General features: G+C 36.2%; 1 protein-coding gene across 14 annotated transcripts in view; it reads left to right on the top strand.

Annotated features, from left to right (window-relative positions):
* Window positions 1-22,149, top strand: part of ZNF644 (zinc finger protein 644) — an 81,065-nt gene extending 58,916 nt beyond the window's left edge. For 7 of the 14 annotated variants that reach the window (XM_075759887.1, XM_075759888.1, XM_075759889.1 and 4 more), the window contains 5 exons: window positions 4,579-4,684; window positions 5,942-8,985; window positions 9,174-9,779; window positions 19,710-19,812; window positions 20,320-22,149. In XM_075759887.1, the coding sequence (XP_075616002.1) occupies window positions 5,973-8,985; window positions 9,174-9,779; window positions 19,710-19,812; window positions 20,320-20,512 (3,915 nt within the window). In that variant the 5' untranslated portion in view covers window positions 4,579-4,684; window positions 5,942-5,972 and the 3' untranslated portion in view covers window positions 20,513-22,149. Of the gene's footprint in view, window positions 1-4,578; window positions 4,685-5,941; window positions 8,986-9,173; window positions 9,780-12,339; window positions 12,463-19,709; window positions 19,813-20,319 lie in introns of all 14 variants that reach the window. The other 7 variants (XM_075759896.1, XM_075759895.1, XM_075759894.1 and 4 more) reach the window with 5 other exon arrangements.
* The last annotated feature ends 2,096 nt before the right edge of the window (window positions 22,150-24,245 follow it).

Below are 24,245 nucleotides of genomic sequence, written 5' to 3'. Positions count from 1 at the left end.
AGGAAAATTCAGTATTTGTCTGTAGTTCTCATCTTTAGTAGAACTAATGGCAGTGCGATTCAAACTAGATCATACCACTAACAACCCAAACAGACAAAGAGGCGCAGGAGCGTGGAGACTTAAGTACTTGGCTGTCCTCTGTGAACAGGGTTGTGGAGGGCTGGGAGCATTTATGGAAGCCTGTGGAGTTGCCAGACAACGTGTGACTGTTCTTGTTACCAGATTCAAAATCTAGGTTTTCTGTACTGGCTAGGCATCTTTTAGAAATACCTAATTCACTTTGAAAACTCTCTACCAGTGAAACCACCTTAAACTACTGCATTAGCACTTAAAACTGGAAGAGTATTTTTTTAAAGTCATAACATTTGATTCTTCTGACACTTAAATTGTATTGTCATTTGTTTTATTGACTTCACTATTGAATTTTAGCATGATGCACCCCATTGTGACAAACTGGTTTATTTTCCCAAGCAAATCAATATTAGAGGAATAAGATTAGGAATGGTCGGTGGCAGTAATGGTATTCTCTTCTATGATTTCTGAATTGTAAGATGGTCATTCTTCAATTGTGTACAGTTTCCTTTCACATGTGAGATGTTAAAATATCACTCTTAAAGATTTTAGACCAGAAATCAAGTTTCTGAAATATTGACATTTGTAAAGAAACAAGTTTTTTCCTTACAACATTACGCACAGCTTTAAAGAAGTTGTTTCATTAGAAACAAAATTTCAGGTAAACAAACTTTCTGAAAAAGGTGTGCTTCAGGTTTGATGTTCCTAGTACAATCTTAATGAAAAGACAGGCTGCTTTTGTGTCATGAGTCCTCTATAAAAAAAAATTATGTTTGCTGTGATTAAGTTAAAAGGATAGACTGCGTAACGGGGCAAAATGGAAGGAGGCATCTCTTTGGTCCTGTGCCATGATGTACTTAAGTTTTCTCTGGTCTGTTGTTGCCTAAAAATCTGTGACTTTGGTTCCATCTTTAATACCATCTGTCGTTTGAGAAAGCTGTGACAGGAATGCCTGTGGATAAAATGATATATTTTGTTAGTTTTCTCTATTTACATAACAAAGTGTTGAAGAAAAACCTAAATGGGAATAGTATAAACCTGAAACACCTTTCCTATCTCTTGAATATTTGAATAATCCCTTAAGTGTCCCGGTTAATCACAAATCTGCTTAAAGAACTTGATTTATGAGGAGTTACTTAGCACAGGACAAGTATATTTTTGCCTTCATTACAGTACTGCTGAAATACTTTGTTTCTTCAGTTACTTTAACTAGGCTGAGTAAATTCAGTCCATTTAGGAGATGACTTCTAAGTTTTTGTGCCTCTTAGTAGCTGCTCTGTATTTTTAACTCATTGGCTTATATTTATGAATTTAATGAGGAAGTTTCTATTAAAACACATAAAAGCACTTCATGCTTTTCACAAACTCAACCAAATTCTTGGATCTTAATTTTTCAGCTCCAATGTGCTTTCAAAGCTGTTATAAACACTTGTGAAATAAAGTGGGTTTTGTAACAGAAACTGACAAATCTCTAACTACAACTACTAGTAGGCAACAACATAGTACACTTACTACTGCAGTGTAAGCTTTAATGAAGTAGTATTGCGTGAAGGCGGTGCTCTTAATTTGGTGTGTTGTCATTATGAAATAAGAACTTGGAAGTGTCGTAAACCTACAGATAATAAATACAATTAATAATGCACATAGAACAATGGAATTAAGTACATTCCTATCAAAAAGAATTATTAATGAACAGAAAGTGGACAGCATAGATCTGATGACAGGAAGGTTGCGTCTAACCTGAATTACTGAGTGACCTAGGAAGCTTGCTCAGAGGGATTACTGAATAATTATGTTAATATGCAATTATCACCTCATTTCTTCTGTAGTAACCTCAAGATGTAGTGTAGTAAGGGTGTTATAGCAAGTGCTGATAGTTTGCAAAAATACTGATGTTCAAGATTTTTGAGACAATAAGATTACCTTAAGGCATTTAAATGATGATCTGTCAGCTTGAAGATAAATCTGACCTTAGACTTTTTTAATGCTTAGACTATCTGGCCACAGGCAATCATATCTGCAGAACTTACTATGATTTTAAAAACTGATATTTTATGAAGAAAAACAATATTAAAAATATGTAAATTTAAAAGTACTTAATTAAATAGGGATGGAATGTGGCTTGGTTTGCTAAATAATCGGTTGTTTTCTACTTTTGAGTATTAAATAACTCCTATATAAGAAATAGCATATCATGTAAACTGGGAATAACACTGTTAACTGCACTACAGTCATTGTAGGCTTACCTGAAATAATTGAATTTGGCTTAGGTTTTAGAAAAAAGGTTTCAAATGTATGAGCCTGGGATTGTGTATGCTTGTGTAGACTTTTTGAGCATTGCCATTTTTACACTTCTCTATCTCCTAGGTATATTGCACTATGTGCTTAAATAAAAATTACCTGAACTGTACAGTGCTTGCCTTGGTAGCACTATTTGCAGAAAAATTAAAGTTTGATCTCAATGTTTAAATTTTCAAATACACTAAGTAAGAATTAATTATTGTATATTTTGACGATTAATAATTTGTGTATTTCTGATATAGTATGGAGATAATTTTAAAACTATGATGGAAATATGCAAAGAATATTGCATAGCTTTGGTTACATCTTAGTTGTTTTTCCCCTCCCCCCAGAGTGTTCAGATTAGGTAGTGTTTCAGTTTGGGTGTTGTACTTTCTGAATGGTACAAGTGAGATGATAACCTTTCCTCAAAACCAATGGCATTATGTGGAATGTTTTCTTGCATGTGTCTAGTTACACCTGTCCTTGTTCCTGCATAAATTTCTACACATGGAGTAGATAATATAAATGAACTATCGTGTCTTGGCTCAGTGTCATCACAAGACTCTAAATTACTGTAATTTAAAAAGATATTTTATGTTTTCTTTAATACCGTGCTGTTAAAACTGCTAACTTTCTTCTTGTCCTGCACATAATATAGTGAATTGTACCACCCTGATAGCTGGAAAAAAAGTGATAATTAGCAGAAAATTATTAAAATGTAACAATGATATTATTGATACAATAAGCATTTCAGGCTTGATTCAAAGGCTGAAATCTGTAGGGACAGCTGTATTACCATAGAAGACTTCTAATCAGATCCATATGGAATAGCTCACAATCTCTGTAAATACACAATATGGAGTCTCTTACAAGATTACAGAGTGTAATGTTTTAGATATTGCTCATGATAACTCTGAAGAGAGTCTCAGTTTAAATTGATGATATGGTGCCCTAGCCACCTTTTTAACTTAAGCTTTAGCAAAAATATTTAGTGTCAGTATGGTTTTGTATGTAGAGCAACATGTTTTTGTCTTCATCACATAAACCTGTGAAAAGTTTTCAGGAGCCATTCTGTTAATGAGGGTTGCAATCTCCAAGCAGGCACGATATTCTCAGTTTGCCTCCCCACTGTTTGGGGCGTACCAATGAAGTTGCTTTAAATGGGAAGCGTCTGTTCTTCCTCTGAACCCCTCACACCAGAACAGATGGGTGGAACTTGGAACATGGAAGGTTTTACCTCAGAGGTGGTAACAGTGAAGCCACTCATTAACACTGAATTTACCACTTCGTTAGCAACGTTGCTTCCTGTTGAGAAAAGCTAATATCAGCTCTCAGATTGACTGAGCATACATTTGTCTACCTCTGCAGTAATAAAATGAGGAAAGCGCACATCTTTCCGGCAAAATTGGCTTACTAAATTTCTTACAAACTTTTCGTCAACGTTTCTATACTCTGCTGCCTGATCCTGTATGAAGCTTACACTATTTGGCTGTAAAATTGTTGGAGCTGTTGTGCGTCCTTGGAGCCTTTGCTTCTTTTAATTGACTTTTGCATTACTGGTTCTCAGAGCATGTTTGCACTGCCCATTTCTAACTTGCGTACGTGATTGTAAAGGCTCCTGCTGGGTGGTGCATTATCACCATTTTAGGGTGATAGGTTTGAATGTGATCTTATTGGAAGTCTTTATTATGATGGAAAATGACCCATCCCAAAACAGCAAAGAAATGCAAAAATAGGAAGATGAGGAACAGGGGTTTCTAGTAGAATATTTGCATAAGGGTATGTTATAGATAAATAATACAATAAAATCTTTCATAGACTTTAAGCATTGATTATGTGTCTGATGAGTTTTGCTGTATTTCTAAATTGGCTAGTTGAGTGAGTAACAAAGGAAATGGTTTTTTATGGCAAAATTTTTTCATTATGTTTGTACTCCAAGTATAGTTACTTTTCTCGTCAAAATAGTAAATAAGTTGTATTACATCAAGATTTGTTTTTGCAAACTTAAAGGAGGTTAAAGTATTTGTTTTGTCCTTTTGCCGATTTGAAACGAAAGAAGCACAATAACAGAGAATTTTCATGAGGCCTTAGCTAGCTTTGAATTGTGTGGGTAGCTATCATAATGTTGAATTGAAGAACTGATAGAAATACTGGACTGATTTTAGAGTGTGATGTATAAAGATGAAAGTGGTGTCGTTTAACCAGCTTGTTTTCTCTCCTTAGGAAAAAAGGATGTCAAGCGTGGCCTTCCTTGATTTCGATGAAGGACCATTGCAGGGAGCCATGGATGTTAGTTGTGAGTTGTAACATCTTAATTCAAAGAGTCTAGGTAATGACTCCTTTTAACTGAGCTCTATTCAAAATGTTAATTAATAACTGAAACTAAGTATGTGATGGCAGGAATCAAATCTCCCAAAAGATCAAAGTGAATAGTACTCTTTAAGGGTAGAATATGTGATTTCTGTAAAATATAGATAGATGTTTCCAGCTCCTAGATGAGTGTTTTAATGCCTTGTGCTTTCTGTGTTCTGAGGACCCATGTAAGAGGTAAATGCCAGGGTAGACTTCAGTTCACAGTCCTGTTTATTGCACACTGATTTTCATGTGCAGGCAACTCATTTATGCTCAGTAAGCATTGAGTAGATGATTTTGTGTATGAATGAAAGTCGCTTGTAGAAAGACATGTTTATGTACACAAGGCCTCCCAGAGGGAATTAATACATAGTAGTTCTCTGTTCTAGTAAATGCTATTATTGTCATGCTCTGGATTCAACATGGTGATTTCCTCTGGTAGGTAAATCCTACTTAAATGTTTCTTTTTAATTGTGGGGTTTTTCCACCTTTGAGAAGATGCGATTTTATTTGCTTATTTAAAATGGCCTTATAACATAAGCAGGATCTGATTTATTTATGTTAAAGCAAGTAGAGTCCTTTTGTAAGAAGGGAATGAGAAGGCATTTAATTTCTTCAGTGAGTTGGATCCTTTGCTATGTCTGTTGGTAATCAGATGTTCAAAATCAGCTTGGTTTGTGTTTTCTCCTTTAATACCAAAGTAAATATTTCTGCAAGCTTCTGCATAGCATCAGGTCACTTGTATACAAACACTTTTTTCATAGTGATACCTTGAGATAGGTAAAGATTTTTTTTTCCTGGGTGCTAAAGGGAAGTATGGGTTTAAAAAAGTCACTAAAATGAATAGCAGATGTCTGGGTAGCCTTTACTCCTAACTTGTTTTACTTACAGAAAACAATTAAAGATAAACTCTGTCTACAATGTATTAGCACCGTTTTTGACAATCTCATTTCCCCCATCTTGCTTGTGTGTAGGTGCTCAGCATTTTTTGAACTGGGATAGATACTGGGCAGTGACTAGTTTGCTGTATAGTTACTAATATAGTATAGCAAAAAAGTATTTTTTTAAATGGCTTCATTGATTAAACATGTCTTGAACAAAAAATATATTTTTAACAAGTTCAAAAAATATTTTTAGATTTCAGTGTGAAGATGATCCTGAAGAAACCTGTAAATTAAAATTGCCATTATTTATTTCTGTGATTGCCTGATTCTTTTCTTGTTTGTTTTTTTAGTATAAATGTACTTAATGGACAGACCAGCAATATGGATGATTTAGAGATAAATACTGACATCACTGGTGCTAAAGAAGAAGAAATCCTATGTGATGATAATTTCATATCTGAGGAAGAAGGTGGCATTCCTAAACCACAAGAGATCGACACGTCGTTTCAGAAGAACAATACATTGACTTTGCCTGAGGAGCTATCGAGGGACAGATCTGAAAAAGCCTTAAGTGGAGGCCAGACTTCTCTATTTATACACACTGGTGCTCCTACTGTTTCTAGTGAAAACTTTATCTTGTCTAGAGGAACTGCTGTTAATGGACCAGTTTCACACTCCACCTCAACTAAGACTTCCATTATGAATAAAGGCAGCGTTTCATTAACCACTGGACAGCCTGTAGGTCATCACACAGATTCCTGCTCAACTTTGACAGTGGTTCATGATCTTCAGCTGCCTGCAAAGAGTACAACACAGAAATCAAATCAGCACCAAGTTTTATTTTTGTTACCTGATGTAGCACATGCTAAGAACCTGACTCATTCCATTAAAAATCTACCTACCTCTGCTTCAATTGGTTGTGATTCACAGAAATCAGTAGGAAATAGTGTAGATAGCACTTTAGTAGGCCAAGTAGAAGTTTGTGAGGATGATAAAAATTTAGTAGTAAAAGATGATTGTGTCGATACATTAACAGGCATTTCCTCAGGTACAGTTGGTTTCAGATCGGGATGTGATCCCAGCTGGGATCCACAAAAAGAGTTTATACAGTTTCTTATGACAAATGAAGAAACAATAGAGAAGTCTCCTATTCACTGTAAAGTAGGCTTAGAAAAAAAGCGGAAAAGGAAAATGGATGTTAGTAAAATAACACGCTATACTGAAGACTGTTTTGGTGATACCAGTTGTATTCCTAGTAAATCAAAACTATTAAATGTTGATGACTTAGAGCAGAATGAGGAGCTACAAATAGTAGAACCGCAGAAATACTCATTGAGTAAAGTAAAGCCTGAATCCACAGATGAAGAGCTGGAAGCTGTTGATGCTATCCAGCAGCTCATTTATAGTCCCACTAGTAACTGTGCAGACGATACTTCTCCTGTTCACACTAGCACTTTTCTTTCCAATACTTTAAAAAATAAATGTGAACAGAATGATTCTGAATCGCCATCTACTTTCAGTACTGATGAACCATCATTTTATCCCTGTACAAAGTGCAATGTGAATTTTCGGGAGAAGAAACATCTGCATAGGCATATGATGTACCATTTAGATGGGAACAGTCATTTCCGACATCTCAATGTTCCCAGGCCCTATGCCTGTAGGGAATGTGGAAGGACATTTCGAGATCGTAATTCGCTTCTTAAACATATGATAATTCACCAAGAAAGAAGGCAGAAGCTGATGGAAGAAATCCGTGAGCTGAAAGAGCTTCAGGATGAGGGTAGGAGTGCACGGTTACAGTGCCCACAGTGTGTATTCGGTACCAATTGTCCCAAAACATTTGTGCAGCATGCAAAGACCCATGAAAAAGATAAAAGATATTATTGCTGTGAGGAATGCAATTTCATGGCTGTGACAGAAAATGAACTGGAATGCCATCGAGGGATCGCTCATGGAGCAGTAGTCAAATGTTCAATTATTGGTAGCGACATGTCCCAGAGGAAAACACAGAAAAAGACATCCTTGAAAGATCCGTATTTAGGATCCTCAAAAAAATCATCAACGTATATGTGTAAGATGTGTCCATTTACTACTTCAGCTAGAAGCATTTTGAAAAAACACATGGAATATTTGCATCCAGCATCATGCATTGATCCCTTTGGTAGCCATCTTAGACTAGAAAAAAGAAAAGGCAGCATAATAGAAGAATCTTTAGATTTTGGTAGCAGGACGAAACAGTTGATGAAACAAGCTTCTACTTTTCCAAAGAACTCTGTTTTAAAACAGGATGTAAAAAGATCATTTGGCTCTACTTCACAGTCCAGTAACTTCGCAAAACTTCACAAGAGACCCTACAGGATACAGAAGGCTCGGAAAAGCGTTTCACAGTCATCTGTAAGTGTGTGCAATCTAAATTCTACAAACAAGACCTTTTTGATTAGAAATAGCATTGAACAGAAACCTAAATGTTTTCATCAAGCAGCAAAGCAGAAAGCTAGTGTCAAAACAAGCAGTAATTATTTATATAGACACAAATATGAAAACTACAGGATGATTAAAAAACCCAGTGACTCTTATCCTTTGCATTTAAAAAAGGAAGAGTCCAACTCTGTCAGTTCTTTGCATTTATTTTCTTCTTCAAGTAGACCCCATAATAATAGTTTTGTCATGGATTCAAATAACCTTGATTGCAAAAGGGCAGAAGGCTGTAAAGATCATAGGCATGTAGCTGTAAAAAGAGTGGTTAAAGAATCCAAGAGGGAAGGCTCTGTTACAGGAGATGATTTGGATTGCTATCCAGATTTTCTGCATAAAATGACTGTTGTTGTTTTACAGAAACTTAACTCTGCTGAAAAAAAAGACAGCTATGAAACGGAGGATGAAAGTTCATGGGATAATGTTGAACTATGTGATTACACTACACAGTCTGTGGAGGATGAAACTTACAGTGATATTAATCAGGAGCATGTAAACCTATTCCCCATATTCAAAGGTAAAATGGAAGATCACGAAGCTGGTGATAAATCTTCACTTAGTTATGAGCAGAATGATGGCTTTTATTTTGAGTATTATGAAGATGCTGAGGGTAGTAACTTCCTGCATGATCTGCATGATCCTCAGAATTTAGAAAATGTAGGATCAGCATTGCCAAAGCATAATTCAGTTTTCCACTGGACTGATTTGTCACTTGAAAAGAAGTCCTGCCCATACTGTCCAGCAACCTTTGAAACAGGTGTTGGATTGTCCAACCATGTCAGAGGACATCTTCACAGAGCTGGCCTAAGCTATGAAGCCCGTCACGTTGTTTCACCAGAACAGATAGCAACAAGTGACAAAATGCAACATTTTAAAAGAACTGGAACAGGAACCCCTGTTAAACGTGTTAGAAAAGGTAAGTTGTTTGTTGTTTTGTGTTTTTTAATTTGGGTATAAGGTAAAGGGAACAAAGGGATTTACTGAGCACTAAACAAGACTTGCTTTATCTTGCTGTAAAGCCTCTCTTCTTGTCCTTGTGATTTGCTATCGTAATGTTTACATGTATGTAATTGTCAAAACCTATGAAAATTATTTTCTTTCTAGCGATTGAGAAATCTGAAACTTCCTCTGAGCATACGTGTCAGCTCTGTGGAGGCTGGTTCGATACTAAAATTGGATTGTCTAATCATGTGCGAGGACACCTGAAGAGGCTTGGCAAAACCAAGTGGGATGCACACAAGTCTCCGATCTGTGTTCTGAATGAGATGATGCAAAATGAAGAGAAGTATGAAAAAATCCTAAAGGCTTTGAACAGTCGCCGCATTATTCCCAGACCGTTTGTTGCTCAGAAATTTGCATCAAATGATGACTTTTTATCTCAGAATGTTATACCTCTTGAAGCGTACCATAATGGCCTAAAGACTGAAGATACATCTGTGTCTGCATCGGAGGAAGAAGGGCTGAGTTTCCTAAATGAATGTGATGAAACAAAAGCAGTACTGCATGATGGGAAAAAAAATCAGTCACTTACACTGATAGAACTCCTGAAAAATAAGAGGTTAGGAGAAGAAAGGAATCCTGATATTTCTCCTCAAAAGATTCATAATCAAACTGCAAGAAAGAGGTTTGTTCAGAAATGTGTTCTTCCATTAAATGAAGACAGTCCATTGATGTATCAGCCACAAAAAATGGACTTGACTATGCAGTCAGGTAAGAAGATGTTTCTAGCTGTCTTGACAACATTTACAAAGAATCCTTTAATTCATAGAAAATGTACAAGGGCAGAGTTCTTTATCTGGGATTCTGTTCATTTAATTCTTGTTTCATTTCCAGAGGACACTGGCTGCAAGAGGTAGCACAGCAAATTTTTCTGACATGTCTTTGCTAAACTGAAAAAACCCCTTAGCAGCACTAAGGGGTTTTTGCATGGAACATAGTTCCTGTTCTGCATATGGCTGGGCAGACAAATTCAAAGTGGACACAGAATGAGTCTCAGTAAGGAAGAAGACACATCCTGCAATAACAAGTTGAAGTGTCTGTGCATATTTGGTAAACTAACAGTTCTGAGATGTTTGGGCTTGTAACCCTGTTTCTGGGCATTAAAACAGCTGATTTGGGAACTACTTTAAATCTTTGAGGTTTGTGCAAAGCAGCATTTGCTCAAACTAACAGAACTGTTGATACCATTATAAATGGATAATATTCCAAATTGGTGAATCACTGTCAACTAATTTTGATGGGCTTAGGCAAACATACTCTTACAACATAGATTAATTCTTGTTTCTTTCAAAATTGCGGCTGCTGTGAGAAATTGGTGCTTGCTTAGGGCCTGTCTATCCTTAGCAAAGACCTATGCTGGTTCAAGCTTTGTTGGAATACAGTTGTAGCCAGCAGGTTTCTAATGCACAGCCCCTGACCGATACGGACAGAGATTTGCCCCCCCGTTAAGAATTGTGCTAATAAAACAATTCTGTAATCAACTTCCTAGATACTCTGTATACTAATAGAGCAGGGTTTTAGAATGATGGTTTTAACCTACTTGTCACTTCTAGTCTTGTGATTTCTTACAACATCCTTTTTAATGTGTATGTAGAGCTTGCATTTACCTGTTTCTTGTTCGGACACTACCTTATAATGCTGAAGGATTCTTTAGACTGAGGAGCAGGATCTTATTTTTATACCCCTGACTTTTTTGGTTCCGTTGGTTTTCTTGTTATTAGCCAGTGCAGGTTAGTAAAACTGGCAGTGCCTAGTACTTTCACCTATATTCTTGTCTTCCTTTAAACAAATAAAACCAACAACAATCCAGTGTTCTCAGAAGTTCTTTTAGGGGACTACAAAAGTGTGGCAATCAATTTTGTAACAAAGGTGGCTTTCTAAAATGACATAGTAGAGGTGGAACAGAATTACATTTAATGTCTTCTGGACATCTGCGCTTGTCCCTTAAACCAGGAGATTGCTTAATAAAGGAAGCGTTATCTTTGACAGGCTTAATGATTTTAAAAACAATGCTAAAGGAATAATAGCTTGCCAAACCTGACAGTGTGTATTGCTTTCTGTTTACTATTTACTGCTGAATACTAGGTAGCACCTCTTTGGTTGTGATGAACAACCAGGTAAAAGTAAACATACGCTTGCATAGTACTAACAGTTACGAATGGGGCCCTATAATTATCTTGTGGCTGAGGTAATAGAATTTGACAACTAACGCACTGTGCCAGTTGAGTTAATAAGAAAATATTTAACATCAAGTTGAAATTCTTCTGTTTTTCCTAAAAGGCAAATATTTCTAATTCTGGTTTTAGCTTTTAAAAAGGTTTTTACCAACCAAGTGGTGTTCTTCTGTAACTTGCCTGAAAAAACAGCATGTCTTCTGTGGGCTGCTGGAGAATAGGATTCTTTCTTTCCTGCAAACAGAGGCTTCCAACTGAGTAATTTTAGCTTTTTTTGTTTATTCTTCTAATAATTTATTAGTAGAGAACTTGAAATATTAGTTGACCAAAACAATATATCTTTGGTAAAATGAAGGGAGTAACATTATGGTGAAGTTGTGCAGGGAATAAGTTATAATGGTTTCTTTGTCTGGTAAGTGAGGAGTTCAGTATTGTTTCACTGTTTTCCTGTGATAAATAGCATGTTGCTTTGTTGATCATTTATTTAGCACAAAGATTTTAGTAAAAAAACTTGAAATCATTAACTTTCATTATCGATTGCGCATCTAAAGTAATGAACAGAAAATGCACTGAACAAAATGTTTTGTCTAACAGCTGTTCAGTGGTGTGTTTTACCACCTTTTTCTCTGAGCCTTCAACAGCAGCCTAATTTAGTATTGAGCTCTTCAGTCATATGGGTAAAACACTTTTAATTACCACTTTGTCAACTAGACTTTTTAAATTCTCTTTACTGGAAATGCTGCAAGCTCTGAAATTTCTCAACAGAATTGTGCTATTCAAATTGCAAGATTGTATTTTGGGATGAGAGCTTCATAATGTGGAGATCTGTAGGAACTTGATAGTAGGTATTAAATGCAGAGTAGCCTAATGGGCTCAAGTTGCCTCCTTTCTGTTCTTTTTCAAATAACATGGTTTGGCTTAAAGCACTACATGGAAAACTAGTAACGGTTAAATTGGATCCTTCTAATATACTAAACAATTGCATCAATGCAGTGAATATATTTTAAACCATCTTTATTGCAGAAAACTTTTTACAACGCTTTGAGATTTCATTTTTTGAAGAGAGAACTGGATTATAGTTTTCTTTTGAATGATAGGTATGCCTGTGAAGCTTAGAACGTGTGTGCATTGCAATACGACGTTTACAAGTGCTGTTAGCCTGTCCAACCACTTACGCGCTTATGCACGAAAGAAGAGTGCTGGACTTTTGACTGGGACAGGTATGTTTTGTTACAGATGTAAAAGCAAGTCTGTCTATGATACATTTTCTTCATCAGACTGGACAAAAGCATATGTTAATTCAAAATAATTTTGAAACTTCTGCTGGTAAACAATTTATTTGCCATAAAACTTCAGCAACTTGTAAAAAAAAGGTATGTTGCTGTTGTCCACTCTCATGCCTGATTTTCATTCTTACTCATTTATTTTGGATCCAACACTTAAGGTATGTAAGCAAAACTAAGAGATGGTCGCTTAAATTCATTCTCCTACAATATCACAACTTCCAAACCAGCTAGTCGGCCTTCTAATGAAGTGTTTAAAAGTACCTCAAAAAGGAGAGAGGGGAAAAGAAAAAAAAAAAAAAAAAGGGAAAAAAAAAAACCCTACACAACAAACCAACAAGTAATTTTTACAATCTAGTATATATAATAACAAGAATACTGTAGTTGAAGTAGAAAAAGCAAGTAATTTTACAGTTTGTGTATTTCTAGCAACATACTGTATGTAGTTGGTTTCATTTCTTGTTTGGCTCACAACCCAAAAACTACCTGGTCTGACATGGAGTGATTAGTACAGCATTTGGCACTGCTATTAACGTTTTTTATTAAAACACACATTGCTTTGAAATTCCTCTAGTATTCCATGTTTTGACTCATTTCCAGAGACCTGAAGTTTGCTTGGCTGTAGGCAGTTTCTGAGTTTACTTGGATTATTGGTGAGATTAGTGCGAACTTCGTATGATCAACAGCAAATTGGGGAGCAGAGATGGAATACAGTGAGGAAAATTTGGATATACAAAGTCTGGAATATTCAGTGATTAAGAAGGGCAACCATAAGTTTTCTGTGTCAGCAAGCACAGACTTTTACATAATGCTTTGGGAAAAATGCATAATCCTTTTTTTTTTTTTTTTTTTAATCTGCAGATGTAATTCATTATGCTAAGAATGACAAATAAACTGAGTTTCAGGCTTTCTCTGCAGAAGGCTAAAAGACATATTTTTACAAACTTGGCCTGTGGCTGCCAGGTTTTATGTTATACTAAATTATTGCTATCACAAAGTAGATTTAGAAGGAACTCAACAGATGCAGTAATATGCAATATGAGGGGTGTATGCCTTTAGTGATTCTGAAAGTTTTCATATTTACTCAATAGAAAGATGATGATAGTGGACTTCATTTACTACTGCTGTGGTTTGATTTTAGCCCTGTGGTAAGTTACTTTGCTTATATACCTACTGGTGAAATATTTTTCAGTAGCTATATATTAAAGTTGCATGTTGAAATCTTAACAATAATTCATTGGAGGAGACACTGTGGCAAACAGGATAGTACACAGAGATTGGATCCTGGACAAGCTCCTGGTACCTAAACTTCCCTTTTGCTAAGTGGGAAAAGTGAAGGTAGCTTGTTAAGGTGCTTTCAGGGATTTTTGTTTGTTTTCAAGTGTATTTTGCTAGCGAAGTAGTAAAATACTTATCGGAACGGTTGCCGCTTTCTTTTAAAATAACTGAAAGCATAGACTGAAAGACTCCTGAGTCTTGTATCATTGGCCCTAGAATTTTGTTTAAAATTAGGTTAAAAATGAAGCTTAAAAGATCTTTTGATCTCAGAAGCTGGAGCTGAGACAGATAGATAGCCTGTACAGTGTGGATAAAGGCTTTTCACTGAAACCAGTGACTTAGAGAAGCTTAAGTTCTAGCTGTAACATTATGCAACCAATGTATATTTGCGTTAACTTAGTCATTACAATTAAAACCATTGTAGCTCTGCAAAGTTTGTAAACTTTGCCCGTTGACTTTTCAATTCAAGCTATCTCAATGCAAGGCTTGTAGACCAGAAAATATGCTTTTAAACAGTGGTTTTATAAAATGATATTCCACTTTATTGTGAAGAGAATTATTTTAATGCAAGATTTCACTAGCACACGCTAGTTTTAAACTTTGCTATGAGTGTCACTCTTGGGAAAATCTGAGTTTTTCATCTTAAAAAATGGTTGCACTTAAGAGCAATTTCAAGACATCTTCAGTTTGGCTTCAGCCTGGAAGCTGTATGGAGACAGTGAGGATACATTTATACAGATTCCTTCTGTTTTCATGAAGCTTTTCTTGTATCTTCTGAAGTAAACACAACTACTGAAAAGAAATCATGTTGGTTGAATATTTGTCTCAGTTTCTTGCTGTAATTAAATAATTGTATGTAAACATGCATGCTGTAATTCTTTTGTTTGGCAATTGTTCTGGGAGCTATCTAGGCATTACTGTTTAGTAAGAGAAATATAGTAATCTGCATGTCACCAAAGTGAGACCTTTCCTAGTGCTACATTAGCTTATGTGCTAGTCTTCTGCTCAGTTTTTGTCTGCGTGTGTTTTTTATATTGACTGCTGTCATACTGCTTTTCTAGCAGGTGCCCTCCTTCTTCAGAGTCAGTAATGTGATCACATTTAGTTAAAACTTACCCTTTTTTATGCAACTTGACAGTTTTAGCAGTATATTAGATATAGTTATGCATAATGGTAAACTTTGCAAATGGACTCAAAAACATCCTAGAAGTGGAACTTTCTAGACTGTTGGCTGTTCAAGGTTAGTGTTAAACTTGTGCCTGTCATTGTGCAGTATGGATTCACTGTATAGCAAATGCCTGTTTAGGTTCATTTTGGTAGTTACTTGCTTTTGTATTAGTGCTTGCGTGATGGCCTTCAGAGGTCTGGCTGGAACATAGGTTTGGTTTGGTTTTTGTTATGCAGGTCAATTTTGAACAATGTAATGATTTAATCCCTCATCTTGAGTAGATGCTGATTTCCTTTTATAGCTATTCTGATGAATAGCAACATATTAGTGTTTCTCAGAGCATGTGGCAAACTTGCCTCTTCTGATTAGAGCATTGGACAGATCTACACAAAATCTTCAAAATGCATCTTGCTCTTTTTGGTGCAGTTGTATATCCGGCTTCCTTCCTTTTCTTCTCTCTAGGCCTCTCTTCCCCCCTAAAGTTTCTTGATTCTCTCTTGCACCCTGGCTTTTTACATCTTCTCTTCATTGACTATTCTCACATACACAGTGTCTTACCAGCTGTCATCTGGGAATCACCACTCTCTTCTTTGGCCTTTGCTTCTGTAGATGGAGACTGCTTTTTTGGAAGTTTGGGAGAGAACAATAAAACACAGAGCAAGGAGTCTGGCCTTTGAGCAGCCTACCTATGACTGAGGTAGCAGTTCATGCAGCCACTATGCTTCCAAATTATTTCTAATATTGCTTTATTGCTTTAAGATTGTAGCTTCGGGAGGTTTACTGTGGAAGCATATGCAGCTACATCTGAAATCTGAGATCCACTGCCTTGGCAAGTCTTTATTCTATGCTGTTACAGTTAAAACTGATCAACCAGCATGAGAAGTTAATTTTTAGTATCTTATAAAATGCTTCAGGGAGCAAATTACCGGAGGGGTTTTTTTAATGTATTTTACTGCATTTTTAATGTAGTAATGATGAGGATAGATAGCAAGTGATTGAATTTGAAAAATTAGTGAATAAATATACAAGAAAGATAATTATTTTTTACTTTTTAATTGGCAGTGTTTTTAAATGGCTAATTAGATAGCTTACATATGCTATGACAAAAGTAATGAAGTCTGAATAAAGACCCAGCTTCAGTCTTCCTGAACTGAGAAGTGTTCCGTGTTGGGGGACATCAAGAAGCAGAGCATGCAAATTAGCATAGATGCACCTTAATTTTGAACCTCAGACCAAATGTCATGACATGAAGGACCTCTAATTCTGACTTTTCTAATTCACGTCTTAGGCATGCTCATTTTAGCCTCCTATCTCCATCTGCTTGTAGTCTTTCTTGGTAAGAGGTCACAGAGGTGAAGAAGGTTTTTATATGCAGCCTTTTTACCTAGCATATATTTTTCTAAATAGCGTGCTCTGAAATTGAGTGCCTCAAGGAGATTCCTCCAAAGTTTGATTGTCTTTTGTTTTAAATGGGTTGCTTCTCTGTCATGCTGTATCAGAGGTTTGATGAAGTGGTGTAACTGGTTGTTTACAGAAGTTTTGGGACACCAGGTGGCCAAACTTGGATGAAGGAGGCTTCTTCCAAAAAGAATTGGGCCTTTATGGAGAATGAAGGATGATAGTTTGGGAGCTGTGATAGCCACAGAATAGGCTTTAATGGTAGGTAGTTCCTATCTGTCTCTGGCAATTTGCTGCTATTTGCATGCGGCTTACTAGAGCTAAACCATCTTCAGTGTCTTCCCGAAAGTGCTAAAAACAAAAACATACTTTTTGAGGCAGTCGTGCTTTGTTACAATAAAGGCATTGGAAGAACAGTAACTGAGTTTTGGCCAGAACATGGCTATGCTTTCTTATGGGTGAGGCAATGGTGTGACTTCATGTTCGCAAGCACTTGTAAACATCATATCAACGGAGTACTTAAGTGTGTGCATGTGACTTCATTTAAACTCGTTACTCTCTGGATAGACAAAACCAAAATTAATGTGGCAGTTACTAGTACATGTTTGTGATAACAGGTGTTGGAATTATGGTTTTCATCAGCTTTATGCAGATTTTACTGTTTCTCCGCTTACTTTCCTGCTTCATTGGAGTAACTTCAAAATGTACTTGTGCTGTTTCATGCCCCCTAAAATGTAAAGGAATATGTTCACTAGGTCAAAAGACAAAGGAAACAAAAAAATACCCCTTGCAGAACACAGGTTTAGTATTCTTAGTATTTTCTATCTTTTGTAACAGCTTCTTGCTTGGGCAAATCTACTTCCAATCTTAGCTAAGTTACTTTGAGAATGCATCGAGTGATCTGAATTATTTTTTTTCTTGATGTCTTTTACTGTGATGTTTTCAGTTCTTCGTTTTGTAATTTCTCTATCTACAGCATCTGTCGTAAAAGAATGGGAATCTTGTCTGAGCCATTTGTTTTCCTTGTTTTCTCATTGTTCTTGGATAAGGTATCTTTCAAGGAGGTAGAAACTACCTCTCCTGGTACATTATGGCAGTTTGTGTTTGTGTTGCTATTTGCACAGTAGTTTAGAGGGCGTTTTTCTTCGAAAGTTACACATACAAAAACCCATTAGGTTTCCGGACCTCTGTTGCAGAAGACCAATTCAGGTCTACTGAGAAGGTGAAAGCTCTCTGAAATGCTTGTGATGTATGTGAGTAGAATCAAATTTCTTGATGGGAATGAATGTCTTAAGTTTGCCAACATGAAGGAAATTAGTTCTTGCTTCAAATGCACATAGGCTTCTCTGGAACGAGCCTACTGTCTACAAGGTTGGGGGGTTTTGTTTTTTACTCATATCGACTGACATCAACTGACTGACATCAGATGCGACTCATGGATGTGTTTGCATTCAAATAATACTGACTTCTGTTTCCCCACTTCCCGTGATGTTCTGTGAAATAGGCAATGGCAAAGCTTTTGTTGTAATAACTGCTTTCAGATAAGTCACCCCTCACACAAATAGCTCTCTTCAGAGAATGGGTGTCTGGGTTTCAGTGTTTTATCTGCTTACATTTCTGGTGATGTTGTTACTCGTGTTGTGGTATGTAAAATATTTCTACTACTTGGTAGTTCCTACAGCCTGAAAGATAGTTAGCTTTCTTCTTCCTAATTGTAAGAAGAATATACTTTTGATGAGAGCATAAAGCATTGAGAATCCCTTACCTATTTACTTTTCCAGAAGTTATCTTGGCCGTTTCTCCCCATGCCCCTTCCACTGCCCTGCCAACCTTGGATTACTGCCTTTATATTCAGCCTGCTTTCATTGTTACTATCAGGAAAAAATGCCGTTGAGCCTCATCTTCCTAATGATGGCTTGACCCAGGGTCTGAAGGAAGTCTCTTTAGGTTGGTATCTGCTTTCTACTTGTTTGATTAGTTCTCTGGTACCTTCAAACCTCAAAATTTCATTCTATTTTTTCTAGATACTCTAGGAATCTTTAAATCTGGGGATGGAACTGGGAATTGTCTGGTGTATCTACAAGTTAAAAGTTTGGCTACAGGGTAAAAGCTTGAGAGGTGCTCATTTGGAGGATGTAAGAAAACTGAAGGATGCAATCAAGACTATGCTTTCTTTAAATCAGCATGTTTTACCTCACCAGATGATGTCTTATGCTTCAGAATACTAAGAGGTTTATTCTTCTGTTTTATATTACAGGAGTCAAAACTTAGAGAAGTGTAACAATTTAATTTACTGTTAAGATGCTTCAGTAGCATAGCATTATGCCTTTTTGGTATGAAGAATGCCACTTGTTACTGTCTTTCAGGTTTCTGTGGAGTTTTAGTGTCAGTGTCTTGTGTTTCGGAATAGAATGTAGCTAAACACACTTCTCAGTTCAAGCAGTCCCGAACTTCTTGTTTTTTCTTGAGCTTTATCAGCTGTTTTCACTGTAACAATATTAACTCAGTTTAATCCCCTCATCCCCCAACTTTGGCTGCTGCTTAGAATCTCCAGGTTTTGTTGCAGATTCCTGTTAAATCTATTTATGGGGGGGTACAGACCTCAATGCTAACCGAACCCATTTGCTATGCGTTTCCTGTTCACACACATTATTTTCATACATAGTTTCAAATGCTTAGGCTGAATTTAAAAAGTGGCCTCGCCATCCCTGTTGAGTGTCCTAATACCAGCTCCCACTGCCAAGGATTAATACATAATTTTGTAGGATGCATTAGGATTCAGATAGGAGTGAGGGGGAAGCTTCACTTGAAATTCTTAGAATAAACAAACTTTTGCTTTATATTGAAAACAAATGGCTGGTGTTTTATTCAAACTAGAAGTTCTTGATTGTATTAGCTGAAAGCTACAACTTTGTGAAGTTGTAACTTGGTTGAACACGAGTGGTCTTACGATGGTACTTGAACTACAAAACAAGTTCCAAGATTTTGACAGTGGTTTATGCATGAAAGGGAATTACCAATGGTGCTTTGCTTCTGTATAATTCTGCAATAGGTTAGTAGGTGCTTGCTGATATTAAAACAACACTTTAATGCTGAATGTCAATTATGTAGTCTTTTAAAGAGCAAGCACTGTGCTAATCTAAAAAAATAGCTTCGTGTGTTTTGCCAGTAAATTTCTTAGAGCATACTGTAATTGTTTTGGATTTACATTATAATTAAATGTAGAATAACAAGGAGGTAGATGTCTTTTCACTACTGCTATAGGGGATGCTTACTAAATATCTCTGGTTAACACTCATTGAAGTATCACTTTCACATATGGAAATTTCTCTCTTCTTAGCTTTAGACTGTAAGCAAAAGAAGTCAAGGTCAAGATCTGGAAGCAAGAAAAAAATGCTGCCATTACCTCATAGTGCTGATGAAGTTTACATACTCAGATGCAGGTACATAGGGTTATTTTAATTGAAAGAACGCGTTCTTAAGAGCTTGCTAATCTCAGTCATAAGATTTAAGATTGTATCCTGTAAATGTGTTTGTGATTAAACTGAATAATAAGGGGGGGAAGCAGTTGCCTATTTTAATTAATTTGAACAAGAGGACTTGAGTCAGTCATACTTGGGTATTAGATTTCCAGCTGTTTAGTTGAAATCTTATTGGTCATGTCTGAGTAATATTCTGTCCTTCAAAAGAAACCTTACATAAGAACAGCAGACTGTTATTGTTAGTGTTAAAAATGTTAAGAGTGTAAATTGTATAAACTGCCATTTTTTTTGTGGTCACAGTTACTATAAATGAACTAAATTACTAAGGTTTTCAGCTAAAATATCATCCTTCATATCCTAAAATATCAAACTTCAAGAAAATTAAATCTTTCCACTTAATGTCTTTATTTTATAATTTTTCAGTAGAGCTAGATACATCTTGATGGAATAATTTTAATATTTGCATAGGTTTTGTGGTCTGGTCTTTCGAGGACCCTTGTCTGTTCAAGAAGACTGGATAAAGCACTTGCAGCGACACATTGTCAACGCAAATCTTCCACGGACTGGAGCTGGCATGGTTGAAGTCACGTCACTACTTAAAAAGCCTGCTTCAATTACTGAAACTTCATTTTCTTTACTGATGGCGGAAGCAGCATCATAGAATAAGGCAACATTTTAAATTTTAATTGGATGTAAATTTGAAATACTTTGTCATTTTTTAAAATAAATTGCTACACTAAATTATGTTTATAAAAGCTAAAGACAAAAATAGAGGAAGTGGATTACAGTAACATCAAAAAAATTGAATACTTAACAGTTACAGTAAGTAGTCTTTATATTTTATATAGGGTGGAAGATGTGTTTTTAAGGTTTATTATGTTTTTGTCAGTTACTGTGTTCACTATCAATACAAGACCATTACATGTATGGCAGCCATTTTTAAATTGTTGCACATGGGTACTTAAAAGACAGATTTTAATAAAACAAAGAAACCATGTTCTTCTCTTCAGTGTTACCCAAATCAAGGCTCTGTTTATTCCAAAAAGAATTACATAGTAAAATAAGATATTATTATATTTTGTTTGTATGTATGTAGTGTTTTGTATAATACCAAGAACTGCTAATACAATTTACTCAACTTAGGGCATTAAATATCATGTACTTCATAGTTCGAGACTGTTTCATTCAAATAGGGCAATTAGTACTATTCTATCTAGGTGTGTAAGTGTTTTTTTTAAATCACATGAGGCTTTTTGTACTAAAAAGTGGAGGGAAACTTGTTTAAACAAATTTCTAAGAGAAATATGTACATAATACTGGAAATTTGTGGTAAGGAAATATTCTTTACTTCAGTTGCATTTCTCACTGACAATAAAGTGGTGCATCCATGCTACCTCCTACTTGTCAACAAAGATGGTATTTACCCTTATGTTTTTGTATCATAGTAGATTCAATCCAGCTTTCTTTATTACAAAGCATCTTTTTGTTAACAAGTTTGTTTCTTTATGATGATTTACTTAAAGTCTGACTTGCTTACAGAAGTTTGCCTCTCTACTATTTTATTTAACACTGTAGAAATGTACTAATAAGCATTGCTCACTACACGGTTAGAGTAGACTTTTCATTTATAATTCTGTTTAAAAGATTGATCGTTTTAGAAAATTCGAACACAGATTGAAATGTTTCTACATATGAAGAGAATGTTTACAACTTAAATTTTAGAGCTTGTTTTGGATGTGATTATATGTATGAAAACTGTAACACTATGCTCATGCTAAGGACCTACTTACAGAATTACTGAAATAAATGTGCTGTGAGGATGGAAATATGGTGCAGGTGTCTTGGTCATGATGAATTGTGTTTGTTCATTTAAACTGTCTTCAGAACATGATTTTTGTTTAAATCAAACCAGGTTCCTCTACAAATCAATTTTGTATGCAAGTAACATTTCATTTTGCTCATATAGGGTAACAGATACTGTAGTTAAGCCAAGGATATGCATTGATATTTTCTTTATATGTAAATAAAGTTAAAAGCAGTTAAAACAAGAGGAGTATTTTGGTAGAGTATATACATACCTCACTGCCAGTGAAATTGCTTTCCTATGGTATATCTCCTTACCAGAAAAATCTCTAAATAAAAAGGTTTAAAGAAAATCTAAATGTCTATAATGTGAAGCATTTATTTGCATTGTGTGAATTAAGTTTGTGGAATTGATTTGTCTTGCTTGAGATTAGAATCTTCTCATGATCTTAAGTAAAAGTACATTCACTTGCAATAAACTGACTTGTTCAGAGATGCGATGCATTACATTTGATTGGTGGAAAATATGAATAAATGTCTGTCTTCCTGTATGTGCGCAGTTCGGAGGTAACACGTGAGGCTTGTTAATGTTCCGGTAAAATACATGGGCAAAAAGTACACAGCTGTGCAGGACAGAGTCCTGAGACAAGGCCATCCTAGCTCGATCAAGGCTGTCCGTAAATTAGTGCTATCAGCTGTTTTACTGTACAAGTTGCTACAGATAACTTTAGCTTTTTTGGTCAAAATTTATTCCCTTTTTTTTTAAACTGGAAAATCTACATCAGTACATTTAAAGGCTGGAGGAAAAAATACTTTAGAGATATTTAGGAAAGATGACTGGGATGTTGAAGTGTATTGCAGACAAATTATGTATATGCAGACTAACAAATTTCTGAATTTTTGGATGATTGTGGGATTTTTTTGTCGGCTGTGAAAATGGAAGATTTACAGCAATGTGTTGAAACTGAATAGAGGGAAGTGATCAAATCACCTTGAATGTTTATAATGCTTTAATAGAGTGCTTGTTTACCCTTCTCACCAAAAAAGGTGCTTGTGAGAGCACCATATTTTGTGGCTGTTTAACAGATGAAAAAATCAATTAAGTGCAAATGATATTAATCTAGTATTGTTAAGAATGCTTGTAAGGTGAAGCCATACTGTGCAGAATTTAGCAGTAGCAAAAAACTCTTATCAGGTTCATTAAAAAAAAAAACCAACCCTACTTAATTCTGTTTAATTCATTGAACCCCAATAGTGAGCTGCTTTGTGTAACACTAAAATGCAAGATTGTGTCTGAAGAGCAGGGAGCTCTAGGCCTGACGAGTTTCCAAAATGGGATTCTTTTGATGCGGAGCAGGTGTTGAGTGGCAGGCTTTCTGAGTGGGTGCGCTGGAGCTGTGTCCCCTGCTTACATCAGATCTGTGACTACGTAGTTTGAAATATATACAGAAGTTGTAGAATTCTTCTGATTATTAAGTTAATTGCATATATGGTTGATATGGACTGAATAATTTTATTTTTTTTAAATAATTATAGAGTACCTGTAAGATTTTTTTTTTTTTTTTTTTTTTTAGCCTCTGGTCCTCAAGTGGGGCTATTTGTTTTCTTGGCTTCTGTTGTTTGGAAGTACAGATCTTCTGTCACTACCTACAAGGCGATATACATCTCCCTTTCCAGAGTTAGAGAGATTCTAAATAATCTGGTAGAAGAGAGTTAATTAAATCAGTTGCTTTATTATGTGAAGCTTGTGTTTTGAGATGTGTGGCTTGAGAGGCTCTGTGGCAATCTGTGCTGAAGAGCTGGACTTCCAGAATTGCACGTGTAAACACGAGTGTTAGTCTGTTCGCTTTGGCTAGATTGTTTCAGGCTAGAGGCTGCAGTGGCATAGTGATATTGGTTTGGTTCATTTTGGTTCCTTATCACAATCTTGCGTGTTTCTGGAGTTACACTAGTTTCTGGTGAAGGTTTCTTAAGTAGCAGCCTCTAGAAGATTACAAAGGACTTTTCAGAATGCTGAGAGAAGCCTGGGAAATTGTAGACTACCACCCCCACATTTTGTAAGATGATTGCCTGTATCATCTAGTCCCAGTGATATTTCTAAATCATCTTAAAAAAATTAAAACTCTGTTTGAATTCCTTGAAAAGAGGTTTGTGCAGGACCTTTGAAAGGCAATTGTAAAGGAACACTGCTGCCAAATGGTAGTGTGTTCCGGTTGAATGCGTGGAAAATGGGAGATGGAGGCAAGTGGGTAACAAATGTTGGCTCACCAAGATCCCTGGGCACTTACTCCTGTTTGACATATGCTGCTTACATGGGTGGTGTGAGTTTTGTTAGGTGGACTGCACCCACCAGCAGAGGCGGTCCAGCTCTGCCCGCAGATCCAACTTGTGCTTCCTCAGGGCTCACCTTACCCAGGTGTCAGGAAAGGAGCTGCTTCTCCGTGCCAGGGGAGCAGAGGGCAGCAATAGCCAACGCTAGCCATTGGGGAGGGCGAGCCAGCGCCTGCCGCACCAGAGGTGGAGATGTAACAGCTGGGGGGCTGTCCTGGGCCAGACTTTTGTGTCTGAGCTATGTGCCTGCTCAAAGTCCT

Source organism: Balearica regulorum, chromosome 8 (assembly GCF_011004875.1).
Source record: "Balearica regulorum gibbericeps isolate bBalReg1 chromosome 8, bBalReg1.pri, whole genome shotgun sequence".
Lineage (NCBI taxonomy): Eukaryota > Metazoa > Chordata > Aves > Gruiformes > Gruidae > Balearica > Balearica regulorum.
This window is presented reverse-complemented; position numbering and strand designations above follow the sequence as displayed.